Here is a 20,153-nt window from a genome sequence, read left to right on the forward strand (position 1 = left end):
CCAGCCCTTTTCATCCTCTACAGACAGTATGAGCAATCCAAATGGGTGATATAAATCGGCCATTGAGCATCTCTCAGTCTTGGCCTTCCATTGATACCTTTGTATATTATGAATACGTCCAAAAATTGTATACTATTCCCTATACTATGCACTACTGTTGGCCATAGGGGCAACCTGTATTCTTTTTTCTCTGTTCCAGTCTACAATGGTGTAAGACCAGATGTTGCTCGTTGTTTTGATCAGTTCCCGTACAACTGTTTGTTGTGTTAGGCTTCAAGGCACACAGGTTATTATGGAAAGTCTAGCAGCTCCTGTCCTGTGCTAACATTAGATGGGAACCGCATGTGCATTCTTTGGAAAACGAGATGAGGGGTTTGAATTAGTCGTGCTAAAATTTCTTTAATTGTTTTTTTCCTCTTCATCAAGCACACTGTGTTCTATTCCTACAACAAAGGTGTTGAATAATGAGTGAAGTATGTAGGTACAGTGGATTCGAAAGTATTCAGACCCCATCCTTTTTAGTACTGACTTACCACTCATGTATGTTGCAAATAAGTAGAGAAAACGTATTATTGAGTAGAACTTGTAAGGTAGTCATGAATAGTAAGTTTTTTTTTTTTCATGAAGTTGTGGCAACATACTGCCATCCGGTGGCGACTAGAAACAATGGCATAATAGGAACTACTTCAAATTGATGGTCCTTGAAAATAAATATTAGTGCTTGAAAAAGTAATTGCGAGTCCTTGAATTTGGCTTGCCACTGTCTGTACGAACCCTGTACTGTACCTAAATGTGTTTTACGATTGTACTATTACTTCCTCAACTTCAAAACAAGCAGAATCTGACTAAATAAATGCCACCTATACTTCTCTGTGGTGCTGATGGTTAAAAACTGTATAAAGAGTTATGAATGCTTACCCTTAGGCTATGGCCAGACAGAGATTTTGTCTCAGAAAATTACAGATTGAGCCAATGTTAATTTTTGTTGTTGTAATTTTTACCCACTTTTTCTTCCCAATTTCGTGATTATGATCCTGTATCATTGCTGCAACTCCCCAATGGGCTCGGGAGAGGCTAAGGTCGAGTCTTGTGTCCTCCGAAACATGACCAGTCAAGCCGTGCTTCTTAACATCCGCTTGATTAACCCGGAAGCCAGCTGCACCAATGTGTCGGAGGAAACACTGTTCAACTGACGACCATGGTCAGCCTGCAGGCGCCCGGCACCGCCACAAGGAGTCGTTAGAGCGTGATAAGCCAAGTAATGCCCCACCAGCCAAACCCTCCCCTAACCTGGAAGACGCTGGGCCAATGGGATCGAACCCCAGGCTGTAGTTACGCTGCAACACTGCGATGCAGTGCCTTAGACCGCTGCGCCACTCGGGAGGCCAGAAGCAAATGGTTTTTCCAATGGGAGTCATTTGTTGACAGATGGACAACGGAGATCATTGCCAAACACGCACGCAACTCTTCCGAAAATAGTTGACTAACTTTTGACAAAAATGGACAATTGATGAATGCATGTGATTTCATCTGTCTCTGTGTGGCCATAAGTTTACTGATGTGCAATTGTACAGTGCTTACCCTTCTGGCCAGGCCCAGGGCAATGTAGCACTTCTCTCCAGCATCCACTATCTCCACCTCAAAGTAGTGGCAGCATGTGCTGAGGGGCTGCCTGGCCTGGGCCAGACCCACGTCCAGGATGCTCTTCCCCTTCCCGACGTATTCCAGGAGCTGCTAAAGTGTGTGTGTGTGGGGGGGGGGGGGGGGGGGGGGGGGGGGAAATAGGGTCAGTATTCATATACAACATACTGTAGTTTTGACTAAGTTGGCCTTTCACGAACACGCTTGGAGTACTCAAAAGACAGATACACCTAAAGCCGGGCGTACACTACACGATTTTGGCCCCGATTTAGCTGTCCCAGATGGGAGACAAAATCCACATGTTGATGCATACTCGGGGCGCGCTACCGTCATCTACCTTCGTTTAACGTGAGTGGGTCCGAGACGGAATCTAAGGTCTACCGATCACATCTTTGAGCCGTCCCAGAGGTCCCGATACTTTCAAACAGGTTTGATTTTATCGGCACAAAATCGGCTATGCTCTTGTAGTGTGAGATGTGCAACGACAAGTTTTGAGAATGGTGATCAGCAATAGCCAATGAGAGCTTGCCAGAGAAGATGCCAGTGAGATGATGATGTTGTATCGCATCACCCAGAATGTGTAGACTCTCAAGCAGGAGCCATGACTACTACTGGTAGCCTATGCATTTGTACTTGCAACCAGTGTCATATTGTCACAGCTTTGTAGTTCACAAGCAATGCTGTTCAATAAAAAATGGAAAGCAATGCTATTCAATTAAAAATGTATTGGCTAGATATTTCAACTCTGCATGGCAAGCATGAATGTTTGAGGCTGGTTTGAGCTACAGCTCGTTCTAGCTACGTTAACAATCTAATCACATCATCACCTTGTTTTCGCGAGACAGCGTGACATCGAGAACCCTCACGACCAAGTGAAGAATCTTGTAGTGTGTGACCCCCCCCCCCCCGTCTATGCCACATCATTTAGTGTGCGTTGGCAAGACAACAAACTACAGGAAACACAGAGGCAAAGCGATGTTAGGATTTTGGAAGTCGTGTAGTGTACGCCCGGCATAAGGAGGAAGTCACCAAGTACAGACTAGCAAATGTACTAAATAGGGAATTGGGTTCCATTTTGGAACACAGTCATGCAGTCATACTACCACTGTAACAGGCACGCCCATGTTGATCATGCGTAAATACTCTCGCCAAATATTCCACTGATTGAACATTATAATATGGAAGGCTTAACAGATCCTATAGGAAAAACACATTACTAAGCCTCAGAAGAACAGGTTTCTATGGGAAGGGCAAGTAGGTGGGCAGCTAGGCAACCAAGTGCTGCTCCTATTTTTCCATCCAGTGTGTCATAGAGAATAGAGAGACCGAAGGAACGCCTTCAGCTTGAAGTGGAAGAGAAAAGATGAGACAAAGTGGGGGTGGACTCCTCTAATAAGCTTGTGACAACACCTGGGTGCGTTAAGGTAATAGGCCTACAGCGGTTTTGAGTTCTACTTCAAAAGGAAAGGTTTCCCTCAATTAAATGATGATGAATGTTGCCTGGTTATCCATCCAGTGGAAATAAATAACTTCCTAACTTGGTCTCAGTCAAGAAAATATAGTTCTTTCAATTATTTTGTGACAGATTGAATGAAGGACCAATCCAGGTAGAGTGTTCCTTACAGTACCCGGGCATACTATCTCACACCCAAAATACATACTCCTTACATCAGCAATATCAAGTGAGAAAGGACAAACACAGGCCAGGATCAACTTTGTCAAACTCCACTCTCAATATGAAAACTGTCAACAATATATTCTGGAGTGGCCCTTGAGACAGCGTTTTCCCATCAACAAAACACCAAATGATGGAATTTCTTGTAGAAGAATGGTGTCGCAGCCGTCCAATAGAGTTCCAGACACTTGTAGAATCTATGCCAAGGTGCATTGAAGCTGTTCTGGCTCGTGGTGGCCCAACACCTTACGACACTCTGTTGGCGTTTCCTTTATTTTGGCAGTTACCTGTATAATACTGCTGACGACCCAGATGCTACAGTCTGGAAGGGAATCTGGACATGAAAGCTATATTTAAAGTGGACAGGGATCGTGAAAGTTGATCATCTGAATTTTTTTTATTTATTGGCAAATACTTTTAATCTTCCAAATCACAATCAGGTTATTACACGTCCTAAAACTCAGACATGAAAGACATCGTCAGCAGCTGACAAAAAAAAAAATCTTCCCTTTAAAAAAACACAATTCATTCTATTACTGTCTCTGTCTGGCCAGTTGCAAAAAAATACAAAAATGAGTGCCCTGTCTTGTCTTGTGTATCCTCAACTCACAGGCCTACCCTACATTAATGGGTATCCACTTCTTTACAATCTTATTTTTTAGACTGTCCTTTCTTGTTCTCTCGCTGCTATCTTATCCTTCTCCTCAACCTCTTCAACTTTCATGCCTGGACAGTAGCTGTTATTTTGAGGGAGAGAGGGAGTTGCAGCGAGTGTGTTGTCACACCTTCCCGCGTCTGTGATGCTGAGTAATGGAGAGAGAGAAAGAGAGAGGTAGAGAGAGCGAGAGAGAGGTTTTTAATCAGCTCTCCCTCCCAGCAGCTTGGAACACGCTTCAGTGAGAGTGCTGACAGATGCCTGCAGTCATTCTCTCTGCTCTCCCTTTTGCTCTCTCTCATTCTCCATCTCTTCCCTTTCTCCTTCTCTCTCTGATCATGGCACCATCCGGGGTGTTGGTGTCAGGGCTGGTGGTAGGGGTAGTGTGTGAGTGTGTGTGTGGGGGGGGGGGCTAGGTCTTCCAAGTTTCCTGTCACTCCTGGAGGCATTTGGAAGAAACGTAGGAGATTAGAGGGCCTCTCCCTCCCAACCAGCCCGCTTGGGCTTGGTACCTGTTTGGCTGCCACTGTGTGCTGCCTGTGTAAAATGTTCTACTGCACCCCAAATGGCACCACATTCCCTATTTAATGCACTACTTTGACAAGGGTCCAGGGCTCTGGTCAAAAGTAGTAACGACACTAAATAGGGAATAGGGTGCAATTTGTGAATCAGATGATTACTCACCAGTTGCCTACCAAATGACCCATCAATCATACTTAACCAATTGATCCCAAATAACCTAGAAGAAGTTCCTGGACTATTTACATTGACATGCCCACCCTCCCTTTTGTTTTTACACTGCTGCTATTTTTACATTATTTAGTAAATATCTTCTAAACTCTTTCTTTAACTGCATTGTTAGTTAGGGGCTTGTGAATAAGCATTTCACGGTAAGGTTTACACCCATTTTATTCGGAGCAAGTGACAAATAAAAATGGATTTGACTGACCAAAACACAACCAACTATCATTTTGACACAGACCATTGATAGCTTTCTATCAGTAGTGCTGCGTATGGCCAAAAAGCTGGCACGCAGGCTGCGCCGTCTGTGCTGAAGCAATACAGCAGCACTTGAAAGTGTGTAATTGAAACTTAGTCAACATACTGCAGAATCAAAACACACTCCAAAAATAGAAATAATCAATCAATCACTCATTCCCTCACTATCACTTGGTAAATAAACTCCCCACAAATGCCAAATTCAGAGGAATGTTTTGAACACACACGGGTGAGGCTGTGAAGGTCTGAGAGAGAGGGAGACAGAGAGACAGGGTGTGTGAGATGATTTTTCTACCGCACCCAATTAAATCAATCACTCACTCAGGACAATGATTCCAGGGTCTGTTTACACTGACTGTGTGTCAGGTGAACTGTAGGTCTACATGGCAGATGGTGTGGAACATAGAAAAAGAATGAAGTAGGGCATAGAATGGCCGCTGGTCCACCCATCACGGAACGTTGACTTGAAAGGAAATGACCATTCTAGTCCTATGTCTATGGCGTGTGAAGATACTGAAGTGATGTGGACAGTGGAGTAGGCCTAGATAAAAGCAGAACCTGCAAGAGGACAGGGATCAAAACATAGCCTTTGTTTACCACAGTATAGAACGCAACACTAGCTTCGTAGCCTTACATCCATCACCTTCCTGTGTTTGACTAGCCAAAAAAAAAGGCCCACTTCTTATTTGAAGAGTTGAAGTAGTGACTCCTTAGTTTTAAAACGTTTTCTTATAAGCCGTCTTCCGGATGTACTCAGCACAACAACACCAGACAGTCATGGCCCCACTGCAGATGAAGAGAAACCTTTCATTTGGCTTTGGCTGTACATTTACATTTTAGCAGACACTTACCCAGAACAACTTAAGAGTTAGTGTATTCATCTTAAGATAGCTAGCTGGGACAACCAAATTTCACAGTCATAGTAAGTACATTTTTCTCCTCAATAAAATAGCTCAGCGAAGTCAGAGCTAGTAAGGGGGAGAAAAGTAAAGTGCAAGTGTTAGTTCACTTGTAGTTACATGATACAACTTTTTTTTTGGGGGGGGGGGTGCGCTGTGTCATCAACTCCCATCCCTTTCATGCAGACTCCTACACGGTTTCCACCTTTAATCTCTTCCTTCCACTTCCGAGTGGAAGTTGAGTCGAGTAACTTTCTTTCAAAAGAAAAGAAGCAGCTGTTACCTAAAAGGTGTTTAGAAAGTCATTATTACACTTTGTGACATAAGTCTTACATAAGTGAGTCAGTGTAAAAAAAAAAAACGAAGAGAAAAAAAAAAATCTCCCTCAGTAAAAATCTCCCAGTTGGGGCCAGGAATGACCTTGATATAATTCTTCTACTGCACACACACACACACAGTCAAGTACGCACACACACACACAACTACTCTCCAAATGATGTAATATTAAGACCATAATTGCCTGCAGCAGAAGCTTCTTGCTGCCCCCCCCGAATAATCTCTGGTTAGTTAGCTTCGGGGGGGGGGGGGGGTGCGAGAGAAAGAGCAGGGAGAATGTTAGTTACCTCCAATGAAAGAGAGGAGCTTGTAATAGTTTTGTGGTGATACAGTGAGGGAAAAAAGCATTTGATCCCCTGCTGATTTTGTACGTTTGCCCACTGACAAAGAAATGATCAGTATATAATTTTAATGGTAGGTTTATTTGAACAGTGAGAGATTTGATTTGCATTTTAATGAGGGAAATAAGTATTTGACCCCTCAGCAAAACATGACTTAGTACTTGGTGGAAAGCCCTTGTTGGCAATCACAGAGGTCAGACGTTTCTTGTAGTTGGCCACCAGGTTTGCACACATCTCAGGAGGGATTTTGTCCCACTCCTCTTTGCAGATCTTCTCCAAGTCATTAAGGTTTCGAGGCTGACGTTTGGCAACTCGAACCTTCAGCTCCCTCCACAGATTTTCTATGGGATTAAGGTCTGGAGACTGGCTAGGCCACTCCAGGACCTTAATGCGCTTCTTCTGGAGCCACTCCTTTGTTGCCTTGGCCGTGTGTTTTGGGTCATTGTCATGCTGGAATACCCATCCACAACCCATTTTCAATGCCCTGGCTGAGGGAAGGAGGTTCTCACCCAAGATTTGACGGGACATGGCCCCGTCCATCGTCCCTTTGATGCGGTGAAGTTATCCTGTCCCCTTAGCAGAAAAACACCCCCTTAGCATAATGTTTCCACCTCCATGTTTGATGGTGGGTATGGTGTTCTTGGGGTCATAGGCAGCATTCCTATTCCTCCAAACACGGCAAGTTGAGTTGATGCCAAAGAGCTCCATTTTGGTCTCATCTGACCACAACACTTTCACCAGTTGTCCTGAGTCATTCAGATGTTCATTGGCAAACTTCAGACGGGCATGTATATGTATTCTTGAGCAGGGGGACCTTGCGGGCGCTGCAGGATTTCAGTCCTTCACGGCGTAGTGTGTTACCAATTGTTTTCTTGGTGACTATGGTCCCAGCTGCCTTGAGATCATTGACAAGATCCTCCCGTGTAGTTCTGGGCTGATTCCTCACCGTTCTCATGATCATTGCAACTCCACGAGGTGAGATCTTGCATGGAGCCCCAGGGCCGAGGGAGATTGACAGTTCTTTTGTGTTTCTTCCATTTGCGAATAATCGCACAAACTGTTGTCACCTTCTCACCAAGCTGCTTGGCGATGTTCTTGTAGCCCATTCCAGCCTTGTATAGGTCTACAATCTTGTCCCTGACATCCTTGGAGAGCTCTTTGGTCTTGGCCATGGTGGAGAGTTTGGAATCTGATTGATTAATTGATTCTGTGGACAGGTGTCTTTTATACAGGTAACAAGATGAGATTAGGAGCACTCCCTTTAAGAGCAGGGGATCAAATACTTTTTTCCCTCACTGTAGCTGGGAAACAAATTAACTCTGTTTTATTTCCTCTGCAGAAAAACAGAGATGAGACATCCCTGCTGTTGTTTTTCTGGTCACCAGCATACCAGCATCAAGTCACATTATGCAGGCTTGGAAAGTGATGTCTAATTCCTATTGGAATCCAGCACCAAGTGGGGATACAGTGCCTTTGGAAAGTATTCAGACCCCTCGACTTTTTCCACATTTTCTTATGTTACAACCTTATTCTAAAATGGATTAAATAAATAATAAATCCTCAGCAATCTACATACAATACCCCATAATGACAGTGAAAAGTTATTTATTTTTGCAAATGTATTACAAATAAAAATCTGAAATACCTTATTTGCAATAGTATTCAGACCCTTTGCTATGAGACTCAAAATTGAGCTCAGGCACACACCTGTCTATTTAAGGTCCCACACTTGTCAGAGCATAAACCAAGCCATGAGGTCGAAGGAATCGTCCGTAGAGCTCAGAGACAGGATTGTGTCGAGACACAGATCTGGGATAGGGTACAAAAAATGTTGTGCAGCATTGAAGGTCCCCAAGAACAGATGCCTCTGTCATTCTTAAATAGAAAAAGTTTGGAACCTCCAAGACTCTCCCTAGAGCTGGCCGCCCGGCCAAACTGAGCAATCAGGGGAGAAGGGACTTAGTCAGGGAGTTGACCAAGAACCCGATGGTCACTCTGACAGAGCTCCAGAGTTCCTCTGTAGAGAAGGTTGTCTTTCTGGAAGTTTCTCCCATCTCTGCAGCACTCCACCAAATCAGGCCTTTATGGTAGAGCAGCCAGACGGAAGCCACTCCTTAGTGAAAGGCAATTGACAGCCTGCTTGGAGTTTGCCAAAAGGCACTTAAAGACTCACAGACCATGAGAAACAATATTCTCCGGTCTGATAAAACCAAGATTGAACTCTTTGGCCTGAATGCCAAGCGTCACGTCTGGAGGAAACCTGGCACAATCCCTACAGTGAAGCAATGTGGTGGCAGCATCATGCTGTGGGGTTGTATTTCAGTTGCAGGGACTGGGAGACTAGTCAGGATAGAGGCAAAGATGAACGGAGCAAAGTACAGCGAGATCCTTGATGAAAACCTGTTCCAGAGCACTCAGGGGCAAAGGTTCACCTTCCAACAGGACAACGACCCAAAGCACACAGCCAAGACAACACAGGAGTGGCTTCGGGACAAGTCTCTGAATGTCCTTGAGTGGCCCAGCCAGAGCCCGGACTTGAACCCGATCAAACATCTCTGGAGAGACCTGAAAAAAGCTGTGCATCGACGCTGCCCATACAACCTGACAGAGCTTGAGAGGATCTGCAGAGAACGGGAGAAACTCCCCAAATACAGGTGTGCCAAGCGTGTAGCGTCATACCCAAGAACACTCGATGCTGTAATCGCTGGCAAAAGTGCTTCAAAGTACTGAGTACAGGGTCTGAATACTTATGTAAATGTGATATTTAAGTTGCTTTATTATTTATAAATTAGCAAAAATGTATAAAAAAAACTGTTTTTGCGTTGTCATTATGTGATATTGTGTGTAGATTAATGAGGGGAGAAAAAAACAATGTAATCAATTTTAGAAACAGGCTGTAATGTAATAAAATGTGGAGAAAGTCAACGGGTCTGAAGACTTTCCGAAGGCACTCTATATTTCCGTTGACCCCCTGCAGTACCTCTGTGGACCCCCGGTTGAATACCCCAGGCCAATATGAATTCTAGCTACTTTCGAACTACATGTGCCCTAGAAACTAATATGTAACACTGTAAATACATTGATTTATTATAAAAGTAAAACATTTTGATACAAATACCAGTCATTGAAATTACAAAATCATTTGTGGAATATTTGGTTTCTACGTTGTATAAAAGCACTATTTTCCTAATGGGATGCAATACACTGAAAATGGTACACTGTTTCTTTAAAAATGTCAGGTTTGTGATGACAACATACAAGAGATCTATCATTCATTCATTGCTATGATCATTGATCTCCTGAAGATGGTATTCCTTTACGTCTGTGTCCCCAAATGTTTGCATATACCGGTAAAGTTACCAGGTTGTTAGATAGCTAGCCAATGAGGTAACATTACTGAACAAAGTGTAAACAAATGGTTAACGACGTCGCCAGTTTTAGAACGGCCAACGACATGGTTTATGAATGTAAAATGCAGTCCCTGTGATCCGCTATAGTAAGATACAAATGTTGCGCCGGTAATATGGGTCAGATCTTTTGACCTGGAAGTAAGCCATTTTTGCTGTAGTACTCATTTGTTTCTCTAGGGCAGGAGGAAACAAGGGTACAGCAAAGCCTTATCATTACAACAATTATTATCTGGGAGATTTTGCTCCCAAAATAAAACTCCTAGTCGCACAGCAAAATATTTTGTCGCATATGCGACCAAATGTGTCATACTTTAGAGCTCTGATGATGGTACATTTTTCTACCCAATATTTTGGAAATAAGGTACAATCATCACTGCACTTTGAAAAGTAGGTGGAGGCAATGTACCTGTGTTAATTTGTAGCCTACTAGTAACACACCAAATACGACAAGACACAGACCATGCTGGTCTTCTAGGCAGAGTTCCTCTGTCCAGTGTCTGTGTTTTTTTGCCCATGTTAATCTTTTATTGGCCAGTCTGAGATATGGATTTTTCTTTGCAACTCTGCCTAGAAGGCCAGCATCCCGGAGTCGGCTCTTCACAGTTGACGTTGAGACTGGTGTTTTGCGGGTACTATTTAATGAAGCTGCCAGTTGAGGACTTGTGAGGCGTCTGTTTCTCAAACTAGACACTCTAATGTACTTGTCCTCATGCTCAGTTGTGCACCGGGGCCTCCTACTCTTTGTATTCTGGTTAGAGCTAGTTTGCGCTGTTCTGTGAAGGAAGTAGTACACTGCGTTGTACGAGATCTTCAGTTTCTTGGCAACTTCTCGCATGGAATAGTCTTCATTTCTCAGAACAAGAATAGACTGACGAGTTTCAGAAGAAAGTTCTTTGTTTCTGCCCATTTTGAGCCTGTAATCGAACCCACAAATGCTGATGCTCCGGATACTCAACTAGTCTAAAGGCCAGTTTTATTGCTTCTTTAAATCAGAACAACAGTTTTCAGCTGTGCTAACATAATTTCAAAAGGTTTTTTTAATGATCAATTAGCCTTTTAAAATGATAAACTTGGACTAGCTAACACAATGTGCCATTGGAACACAGGAGTGATAAAAATAAAAATAAAAATCTGCCATTTCCAGCAATAGTCATTTACAACATTAACAATGTCTACACTGTATTTCTGATCAATTTGATGTTATTTTAAAAATGGACAAAAAAAATGCTTTTCTTTCAAAAACAAGGACATTTCTAAGTGACCCCAAACTTTTGAACGGTAGTGTATATTTTGAAATAGAGCACTGGTGGAATTTCCCTTTAAGTCAAGTAAATGTATTGCAGTAAAAAAAAAAATTAATTGTATGTTACAAAATCTGTTTTTGCATATACATTGATTGATTAAATCAATACATTTATCTTATGCTACACAAAGATAAAAAACGAATCCTATCCGTTTATTGCACCCGTTACTGAAATGGTTGTTCCAGTTTAAATGGTTTAGGTCAAGGATGGGCAACTTTTATGGGGTCGGGGCCACAAAAATTCTGGGGGGGGGCCACAGTTGCTCGAGGGTCTGCGTAAGCACATCCATGCCCACACATGCAGTCATAGCCGGCCCTAGCCTTCTGAGGGTCCTAAGCAAAATTTTGTTCATTTCCTGCAATTCACACATTTTGCCATGGGACGTAGTGAACATTTTGTAGTTTTAAAGCAAGTTTGCTGCAAATCTAAACATTTTGCCATAGGGTGGAGATAAATGTTTGTAGATTGTAATATAATATCTGAGTAAGTGACTTGGGGGCCCCCCGGTCGGTTATTCAACCATAATTCCTACAAGTTTAGATATCTGGACGCTACACTAACTTAACAACAACAAGGGCTAATAGAGTGACTGTCATGAGAAAAACTACTTTTGCACAAACAAATAAAAAAATTGCACTTCGTTCAATCTACTATTCTAACTCTCAACAGTAAGTTGAAAACACAATGAATGCTGGTCAGCCAGCACAGCCAGTTAGACCATGCTAGTTGGCTTGCAGAACCAGCGAGACCATGCTGGTCAGACCAGCTTGACCAACATCAGACCAGCACTGACCAGCACAGACCAGCTTAAAATGCATGCTGGTCTATGCTGTTTTTTTCAAAAGGACTAAAGAGAATAAATGGAACATACATCTCTATTGTCTGTGGTTGCACCCCAAATGGCACTCTATTCCCTATATAGTGCATTACTTTGATCAGAACCCTGATGACCATCAAAAGTAGTGCACTATATAGGAAAAAGTGTGTAGAACAGCTCAACTAACTAACAACTCGGCTAAACTATGATGAACCAGAACCAATATTTTGAATATCATAAAGTCTCAGTCTTACTTTAAACAGTAGCTGGCTATTTAAATCAACACAATTCTTAATCTGTGTCACTGTCATTCGTGTGAGATATCTCTTGCCATCTAGGCCATTTTTCAGATATGATGCAGACTTAAGCGGAAATTTTCAGTGAGACGTCTAGTTAAAGAAGCAGGTTGGCCCGGCCTCGCCTAAACCTCCCACATACAGTATTCATCAGAGCTTCCTTTCATACTCACAAACACACACTTTCTCACGCTGTTCTGTTCCCATCGTGGAGACAGTCAGAGGACACTCCGGTCGGTGCCATTGCCTGCAGTGTCTGCCTGCCTGCCTGCCTGCCTAGTGGTTCTCAACAGGGGAATTACACAGTTTATGGGAAACTGATGAACTTCAGCAGATCAAACAGTATCATGATGGGATGCATGACAACTGTTCCTCCAAGGAAGGAACCAGGCAACCTTAGAAGGGTGTTAGCTCCTCTAGCAAATGGAAATAACATGACTGGTGGTTCAGATAGAACTCTATGGAGAGGTGCATGTGTTGGCTGGACACCAGCACAGATGATAATATATTCTATGTGCTGCTCAAGTTTAGGTGGGGGAACCTGGAAGGGGCAAGAGGACATGATGATTTGATCTTTCTAGGTTAATTGACACACTAAGAAGAAGAATTTGGGATTTAATACTGGAACAGTCAGCCCATTTAAAACTTCAGGAGGACACATGTGTGTGTGTGTGTGTGTGTGTGTGTGTGTGTGTGTGTGTGTGTGTTTTTTACTATCCTTGTGGGGACCAGAAGTCCTCACAAGGTTAGTAAAGCAAAGAACATTCTGACAACGAAACATTTCACAAGTAACCAAAACATGATATTATAGGCTTAGGGGTTAAGGTTTATGGTTAAAATTAGGGTTAAGGTTAGAGAAAATAGGATTTTGAATGGGAATCAATTGTTTGGTCCCCACAAGGATAGTAAAACAAATGTTTGTGGCAGATAGCCTAGCAGTTAAGATGGTTCAAATCCCAGAGTCGGCAAGGTGGGAAAAAAATCTGCCATTCTGCCCTTGAGCAAGGCAGCTAACCCACGACAACAACAACTGCTCCCTGGGTGCCGATGACGTCCGATTAAGGCAGCCCCCGGCACCGCTCTGATTCAGAGGGTTTTGGTTAAATGCGGAAGACACATTTCAGTTGAATGCATTCAGTTGTACAACTGACTAGGTATCCCCCTTTTTCCCCAATGCAGCCCACAGGCGGTAAGTGTAAAAGTGTCTAGACAGAACATTATGGGGGTGGGGGGTGCAAACTCAATATACTTTGAAATGAATAAAACCAAATCGAAAACTGTGTAGAAATGAACCCACATAGTTCCTTGACTGTGTCCAGCTCGCTGATAATCACCAAAATGAAAGCTAGAGAGTCAGGGAGCATAGAAAATGGTGTTATGTTGGTGACAACAGAAAGACAGTGGCAGCCATGCAGGTGTATGTACGTGCGTGCATGTAAGCGAGATGTGTGCGTGTGTGTGTGTGTGTGTGTGTGTGTGTGTGTGTGTGTGAGGGAGGGAGAGCTCAGTCATTCCAGCAGCAGACTGAGGTGGTGCCCAGCCCTCTGCAGCACTATGCTGGGGGGGGGGGATTAGCTTGGTGGGGACAGCCGCTGCTGTGGCAACAGGGAGAGAGGGATTTGGCTGCTTGCATTTGTATCAAGCAGCACGTACGCAGCACAGCCAGCCAAATGCCTCCTCACAAGACAAAACATACAGGAGCAAGAGCATGGCGGCGGACAATACAACTTATAACATTACCTAAGTCTTATTTCAATTGGGAGTTTTAGTCTATTAGTCAAAACTGATTTATATGGATTACACAATACGTGTTCTGTCTGTTTTGTGTACCTTCCATTAAAAACCATGACAAAAGGAGTTCAATAAATCAGTAATGATGTAATATTATGACATTAAGGGAATTGAGCAATCCCCCATCCCCCCAAGAATAACAGACAGAGACAGACCAGTCGTAAATTTAGACACACCTACTCAGTCAAGGGTTTTTCTTTATTTTTACTATTTTCTACATTGTAGAATAATAGTGAAGACATCAAAACAATGAAATAACCTGATTGCTCAGATTAGAGCTGTCCGCCTGGCCAGGAAGAGTCTTGGTGGTTCCAAACTTCTTCCGTTTAAGAACGACGGAGGTCTCTGTTCTTGGGGACCTTCAATGCTGCAAAACATTTTTGGTACCCTTTCCCAGATCTGTGTCTCGGCACAATCCTGTCTCGGAGCTCTACGGACAATTCCTTCGACCTCAATGTAGAAAATAGTAAACAATTCTGAAAAACCCTTGAATGACTAGGTGTGTCCACACTTTTGACTGGTACTAATTAATACATACATACATACATACATACGTACGTACGTACGTACGTACGCACGCACGCACGCACGCACACATACACATACAGTTGAAGTCGGAAGTTTACATACACTTAGGTTGGAGTCATTAAAACTCGTTTTTCAACCACTCCACAAATTTCTTGTTAACAAACTATAGTTTTGGCAAGTCGGTTAGGACTTCTACTTTGTGCATGGCAAGTAATTTTTCCAACAATTGTTTACAGACAGATTATTTCACTTATAATTCACTGTATCACAATTCCAATTTTCCAATTCCAGAAGTTTACATACACGAAGTTGACTGCCTTTAAAAAGCTTGGAAAATTCCAGAAAATTATGTCATGGCTTTAGAAGTCTCTGACAGGCTAATTGACATCATTTGAGTAAATTGGAGGTGTACCTGTGGATGTATGTCAAGGCCTACCTTCAAACTCAGTGCCTCTTTGCTTGACATCATGGGAAAATCAAAAGAAAATCAGCCAAGACCTCCACAAGTCTGGTTCATCCTTGGCAGCAATTTCCAAATGCCTGAAGGTACCACATTCATCTGTACAAACAATAGCACCCAAGTATAAACACCATGGGACCACGCAGCCGTCATACCGCTCAGGAAGGAGACACGTTCTGTCTCCTAGAGATGAACGTACTTTGGTGTGAAAAGTGCAAATCAATCCCAGAACAACAGCAAAGGACCATGTGAAGATGCTGGAGAAAACAGGTAGAAAAGTATCTATATCCACAGTAAAACAAGTCCTATATCGACATAACCTGAAAGGCCGCTCAGTAAGGAAGAAGCCACTGCTCCAAAACCGCCATAAAAAAGCCAAACTACGGTTTGCAACTGCACATGGGGACAAAGATCGTACTTTTTAGAGAAATGTCCTCTGGTCTGATGAAACAAAAATAGAACTGTTTAGCCATAATGACAATTGTTATGTTTGGAGGAAAAAGGGGGAGGCTTGCAAGCCGAAAAACACCATCCCAACCGTGAAGCACGGGGGTGGCAGCATCATGTTGTGGGGGTGCTTTGCTGCAGGGGGGACTGGTGCACTTCACAAAATAGATGGCATCAAGAGGTATGAAAATTATGTGGATATATTGAAGCAACATCTCAAGACATCAGTCAGGAAGTTAAAGCTTGGTCGCAAATGGGTCTTCCAAATGGACAATGACCACAAGCATACTTCCAAAGTTGTGGCAAAATGGCTTAAGGACAACACAGTCAAGGTATTGGAGTGGCCATCACAGAGCCCTGACCTCAATCCTATAGAAAATATGTGGGCAGAACTGAAAAAGCATGTGGGCCAAAATTCACCCAACTTATTGTGGGAATCTTGTGGAAGGCTACCCGAAACGTTTGACCCAAGTTAAACAATTTAAAGGAAATGCTACCAAATACTAATTGAGTGTATGTAAACTTCTGACCCACTAAGAATGTGATGAAAGAAATAAAAGCTGAAATATATCCTTCTCTCTGTTATTATTCTGACATTTCACATTCTTAAAATAAAGTGGTGATCCTAACTGACCTAAGACAGGGGATTTTTACTAGGATTAAATGTCAGGAATTGTGGAAAAACTGAGTTGAAATGTATTTTGCTAAGGTGTATGTAAACTTCTGACTTCAACTGTACATCCATCCATCATTGGAAAAGAAGTTGGGGAGAATAGGACCATATATATATATATATATGATTCCTTTTCTATTACATTGATTCTATGAGTTTGACTCAGTTTATCTCAAGAACATAAACTATAACAGCAATGTACATTTGAAAATGGAGGACATAGCCTATGTTATTATAGAGAGGAAAACTTGTGATGGATGGGTTTAGTGTTTTGCCAGACAGGCCTGATGCTGACAGTTGGTAAACAGCTGGGATCTGATACCCACTTATCTAAACAGGAGCGCCCGTCCCGCCAACTGCAATGTAAACAGTGTTCAAAGACAAGGACTCCATGGAAGGCAAGTCAGTGCCGTCACCATTGTACTACTCTGCATTCTGTGGCTTTGCACGTCTCACTTCTCTTCAGCCCCATAAAAATCACACTTGTCAGAAAAGTAATTTACAGTGCCTTCAGAAAGTAGTCATACGCCTTGACTTATTCCACATGTCTGTAGATCTCTGACATAGAATTGTGATGAGGCTTATATCTGAGAAGGGTATAAAACAATTTCTAGAGTGCTTAAAGTTTCCAAGAGTACAATGGTCTCCATCATTGGGAAATGGAAAAAAACATGGAACTACCCAGACTCTACCCAGATTGTGGTCTGATCAGACAAAAATGTAACTCTTCGGCCTAAATGCAAAGAGCTATTTCTGGAGAAAACCAGGCATAGCTCATCACCAATTAACACTGTCCCTACCGTGAAGCATGGTTATGGCAGCAACTTTTCAGCAGCAGGGAATGAGAGACTGGTAAGGATAGAGGGAACAATGAATGGTGCCAAATACAGGCAAGTCCTTGATGAGAACCTGCTTCAGAGTGCGAACGACCTTAGACTGGGGTGAAGATTTACGTTCCAACAGGACAACGACCCCAAGCATACAGCCAAAGCAATGCTGGAAATGGCTTCAGAACAAGAATGTTAAAGTCCTTGAGCGGCCCAGCCAAAGCACAGAGTTGAATCGCATTGAAAATCTGTGGAATGACTTGAAGATTGATGTTCACTGCTGCTTCCCATCCAACTTAGCAAAGCTTGAGAAAATGCCCAAATCCAGAAGTACAAAGCTGATATAGACATACCCTAGACAACTCAAAGCTGATAGACATACCCTAGACAAGTCAAAGCTGATATAGACATACCCTAGACAACTCAAAGCTGATATAGACATACCCTAGACAACTCAAAGCTGATATAGACATACCCTAGACAACTCAAAGCTGATATAGACAACTCAAAGCTGATATAGACAGAGGTCGACCGATTAATCGGAATGGCCGATTAATTAGGGCCGATTTCAAGTTTTCATAACAATCGGTAATCGGTATTTTTGGCCACCGATTTGCCGATTTTTTATTTTCTTTTACACCTTTATTTAACTAGGCAAGTCAGATTAAGAACACATTCTTATTTACAATGACGGCCTAGAAACGGGGGTTAACTGCCTTGTTCAGGGGGGATTCGTTTTTGCAACCTTCGGTTACCAGTCCAATGCTATAACCACCTGCCTTACATTGCACTCCACATGGATTAACAGGCTGACTACCTGTTACGCGAGGGCAGCAAGAAGCAAAGGTAAGTTGCTAGCTAGCATTAGACTTATAAAAAACTATCAATCTTAACATAATCACTAGTTAACTACACATGGTTGATGATATTACTAGTTTATCTAACGTGTCCTGCGTTGCATATAATGGATGCGGTGCCTGTTAATTTTCATTGAATCACAGCCTACTTCGACAAACGGGTGTTGATTTAACAAGTGCATTTGCAAAAAAAGCACTGTCGTTGCACCAATGTACCTAACCATAAACATCAATGCCTAACAGGAATATTTAGACTTAGCCACCCGTTAGATAAAATATAATTCCGTATGTCACTGAAAGAAAAAAACTTTTGTTTTCGAGATGATAGTTTCCGGATTCGACCATATTAATGACCTAAGGCTCGTATTTCTGTGTGTTTATTATATTATAATTAAGTCTATGCTTTGATAGAGCAGTCTGACTGAGCGGTGGTAGGCAGCAGCAGGCTCGTAAGCATTCATTCAAACAGCCCTTCGCTGTGCTTCAAGCATTGCGCTGTTTATGACTTCAACCTGGGTGGGTATAATTTGTGGAACGTTCCAACAGGAATCTATTCCAAAAACTTCGTAAATAACAAGGTTTCCAAAAAACAACGCATACAAAGTTGTATAGCGGCAGAATAAGATACCGGGTAGGGAGTGGTCTATTTCATTGCGTTTTTCACTCATCACGTTTATTCCGAAAAATGTCTGTCCTCACATGTCTGTTTGCCTATGGACAAACATTAAGAATAAGCTACGTGGTGAGTTGATGCCTATTTGGCAGCTAGTTAGCTAGGTTTGTATGCGTTGCTACTTTGTATGCGATGTTGGTTGGCAACCTTTTACTTTACGTTTTTTGGAACAGATTCCTGTTGGAACGTTCCACCCCTTCAAGCCTATCAACTCCCAAGATTAGGCTGGTGTAACCGATGTGAAATGGCTAGCTAGTTAGCCGGGTGCACGCTAATAGCGTTTCAAACGTCACTCGCTCTGAGACTTGGAGTAGTTGTTTCCCTTCCTCTGCATGGGTAACGCTGCTTCGAGGGTGGCTGTTGTCGATGTGTTCCTGGTTTGAGCCCAGGTAGGAGCGAGGAGAGGGACGGAAGCTATACTGTTACACTGGCAATACTAAAGTGCTTATAAGAACATCCAATAGTCAAAGGTATATGAAATACAAATCGTATAGAGAGAAACAGTCCTATAAATCCTATAATAACTACAACCTAAAACTTCTTACCTGGGAATATTGAAGACTCATGTTAAAAGGAACCACTAGCTTTCATATGTTCCCATGTTCTGAGCAAGGCACTTAAACATTAGCTTTCTTACATGGCACATATTGCACTTTTACTTTCTTCTCCAACACTTTCTTTTGCATTATTTAAACCAAATTGAACATGTTTCATTATTTATTTGAGGCTAAATTGATTTTATTGATGTATTATATTAAGTTAAAATAAGTGTTCATTCAGTATTGTTGTAATTGTCATTATTACAAAAATATATAACAATAATCGGCCGATTAATCGGTATCGGGGGTTTGGGTCCTCCAATAAATCGGTATCGGTGTTGAAAATGCATAATCGGTCGACCTCTAATAGACATACCCTAGACAAGTCAAAGCTGATATAGACATACCCTAGACAACTCAAAGCTGATATAGACATACCCTAGACAACTCAAAGCTGATATAGACAAGTCAAAGCTGATATAGACATACCCTAGACAAGTCAAAGCTGATATAGACATACCCTAGACAAGTCAAAGCTGATATAGACATACCCTAGACAAGTCAAAGCTGATATAGACATACCCTAGACAAGTCAAAGCTGATATAGACATACCCTAGACAAGTCAAAGCTGATATAGACATACCCTAGACAACTCAAAGCTGATATAGACATACCCTAGACAACTCAAAGCTGATATAGACAAGTCAAAGCTGATATAGACATACCCTAGACAAGTCAAAGCTGATATAGACATACCCTAGACAAGTCAAAGCTGATATAGACATACCCTAGACAAGTCAAAGCTGATATAGACATACCCTAGACAAGTCAAAGCTGATATAGACATACCCTAGACAACTCAAAGCTGTAATCACCACCAAAGGTGCTTCTACAAAGTATTGACTCAGGGGTGTAAATTACATATCTGTATTTCATTTTGAAAACATTTGCAAAAATGTCTAAAAACATGTTTGCACTTTTTCA

At 42.3% G+C, this 20,153-nt stretch overlaps 1 protein-coding gene across 3 annotated transcripts in view; it reads right to left on the reverse strand.

Moving 5' to 3' along the window:
• spryd3 (SPRY domain containing 3) overlaps positions 1–20,153 on the reverse strand; it is a 97,032-nt gene that overhangs the window by 31,459 nt on the left and 45,420 nt on the right. Inside the window, exon 7 of one of the 3 annotated variants that reach the window (XM_029722613.1) lies at positions 1,582–1,731. The exons of 1 other annotated variant lie outside the window; for it this stretch is intronic. In XM_029722613.1, the coding sequence (XP_029578473.1) occupies positions 1,582–1,731 (150 nt within the window). Of the gene's footprint in view, positions 1–1,581; positions 1,735–20,153 lie in introns of all 3 variants that reach the window. One more of the 3 variants, XM_029722612.1, reaches the window with a different exon arrangement.

Source organism: Salmo trutta, chromosome 30 (assembly GCF_901001165.1).
Source record: "Salmo trutta chromosome 30, fSalTru1.1, whole genome shotgun sequence".
Classification (NCBI taxonomy): domain Eukaryota; kingdom Metazoa; phylum Chordata; class Actinopteri; order Salmoniformes; family Salmonidae; genus Salmo; species Salmo trutta.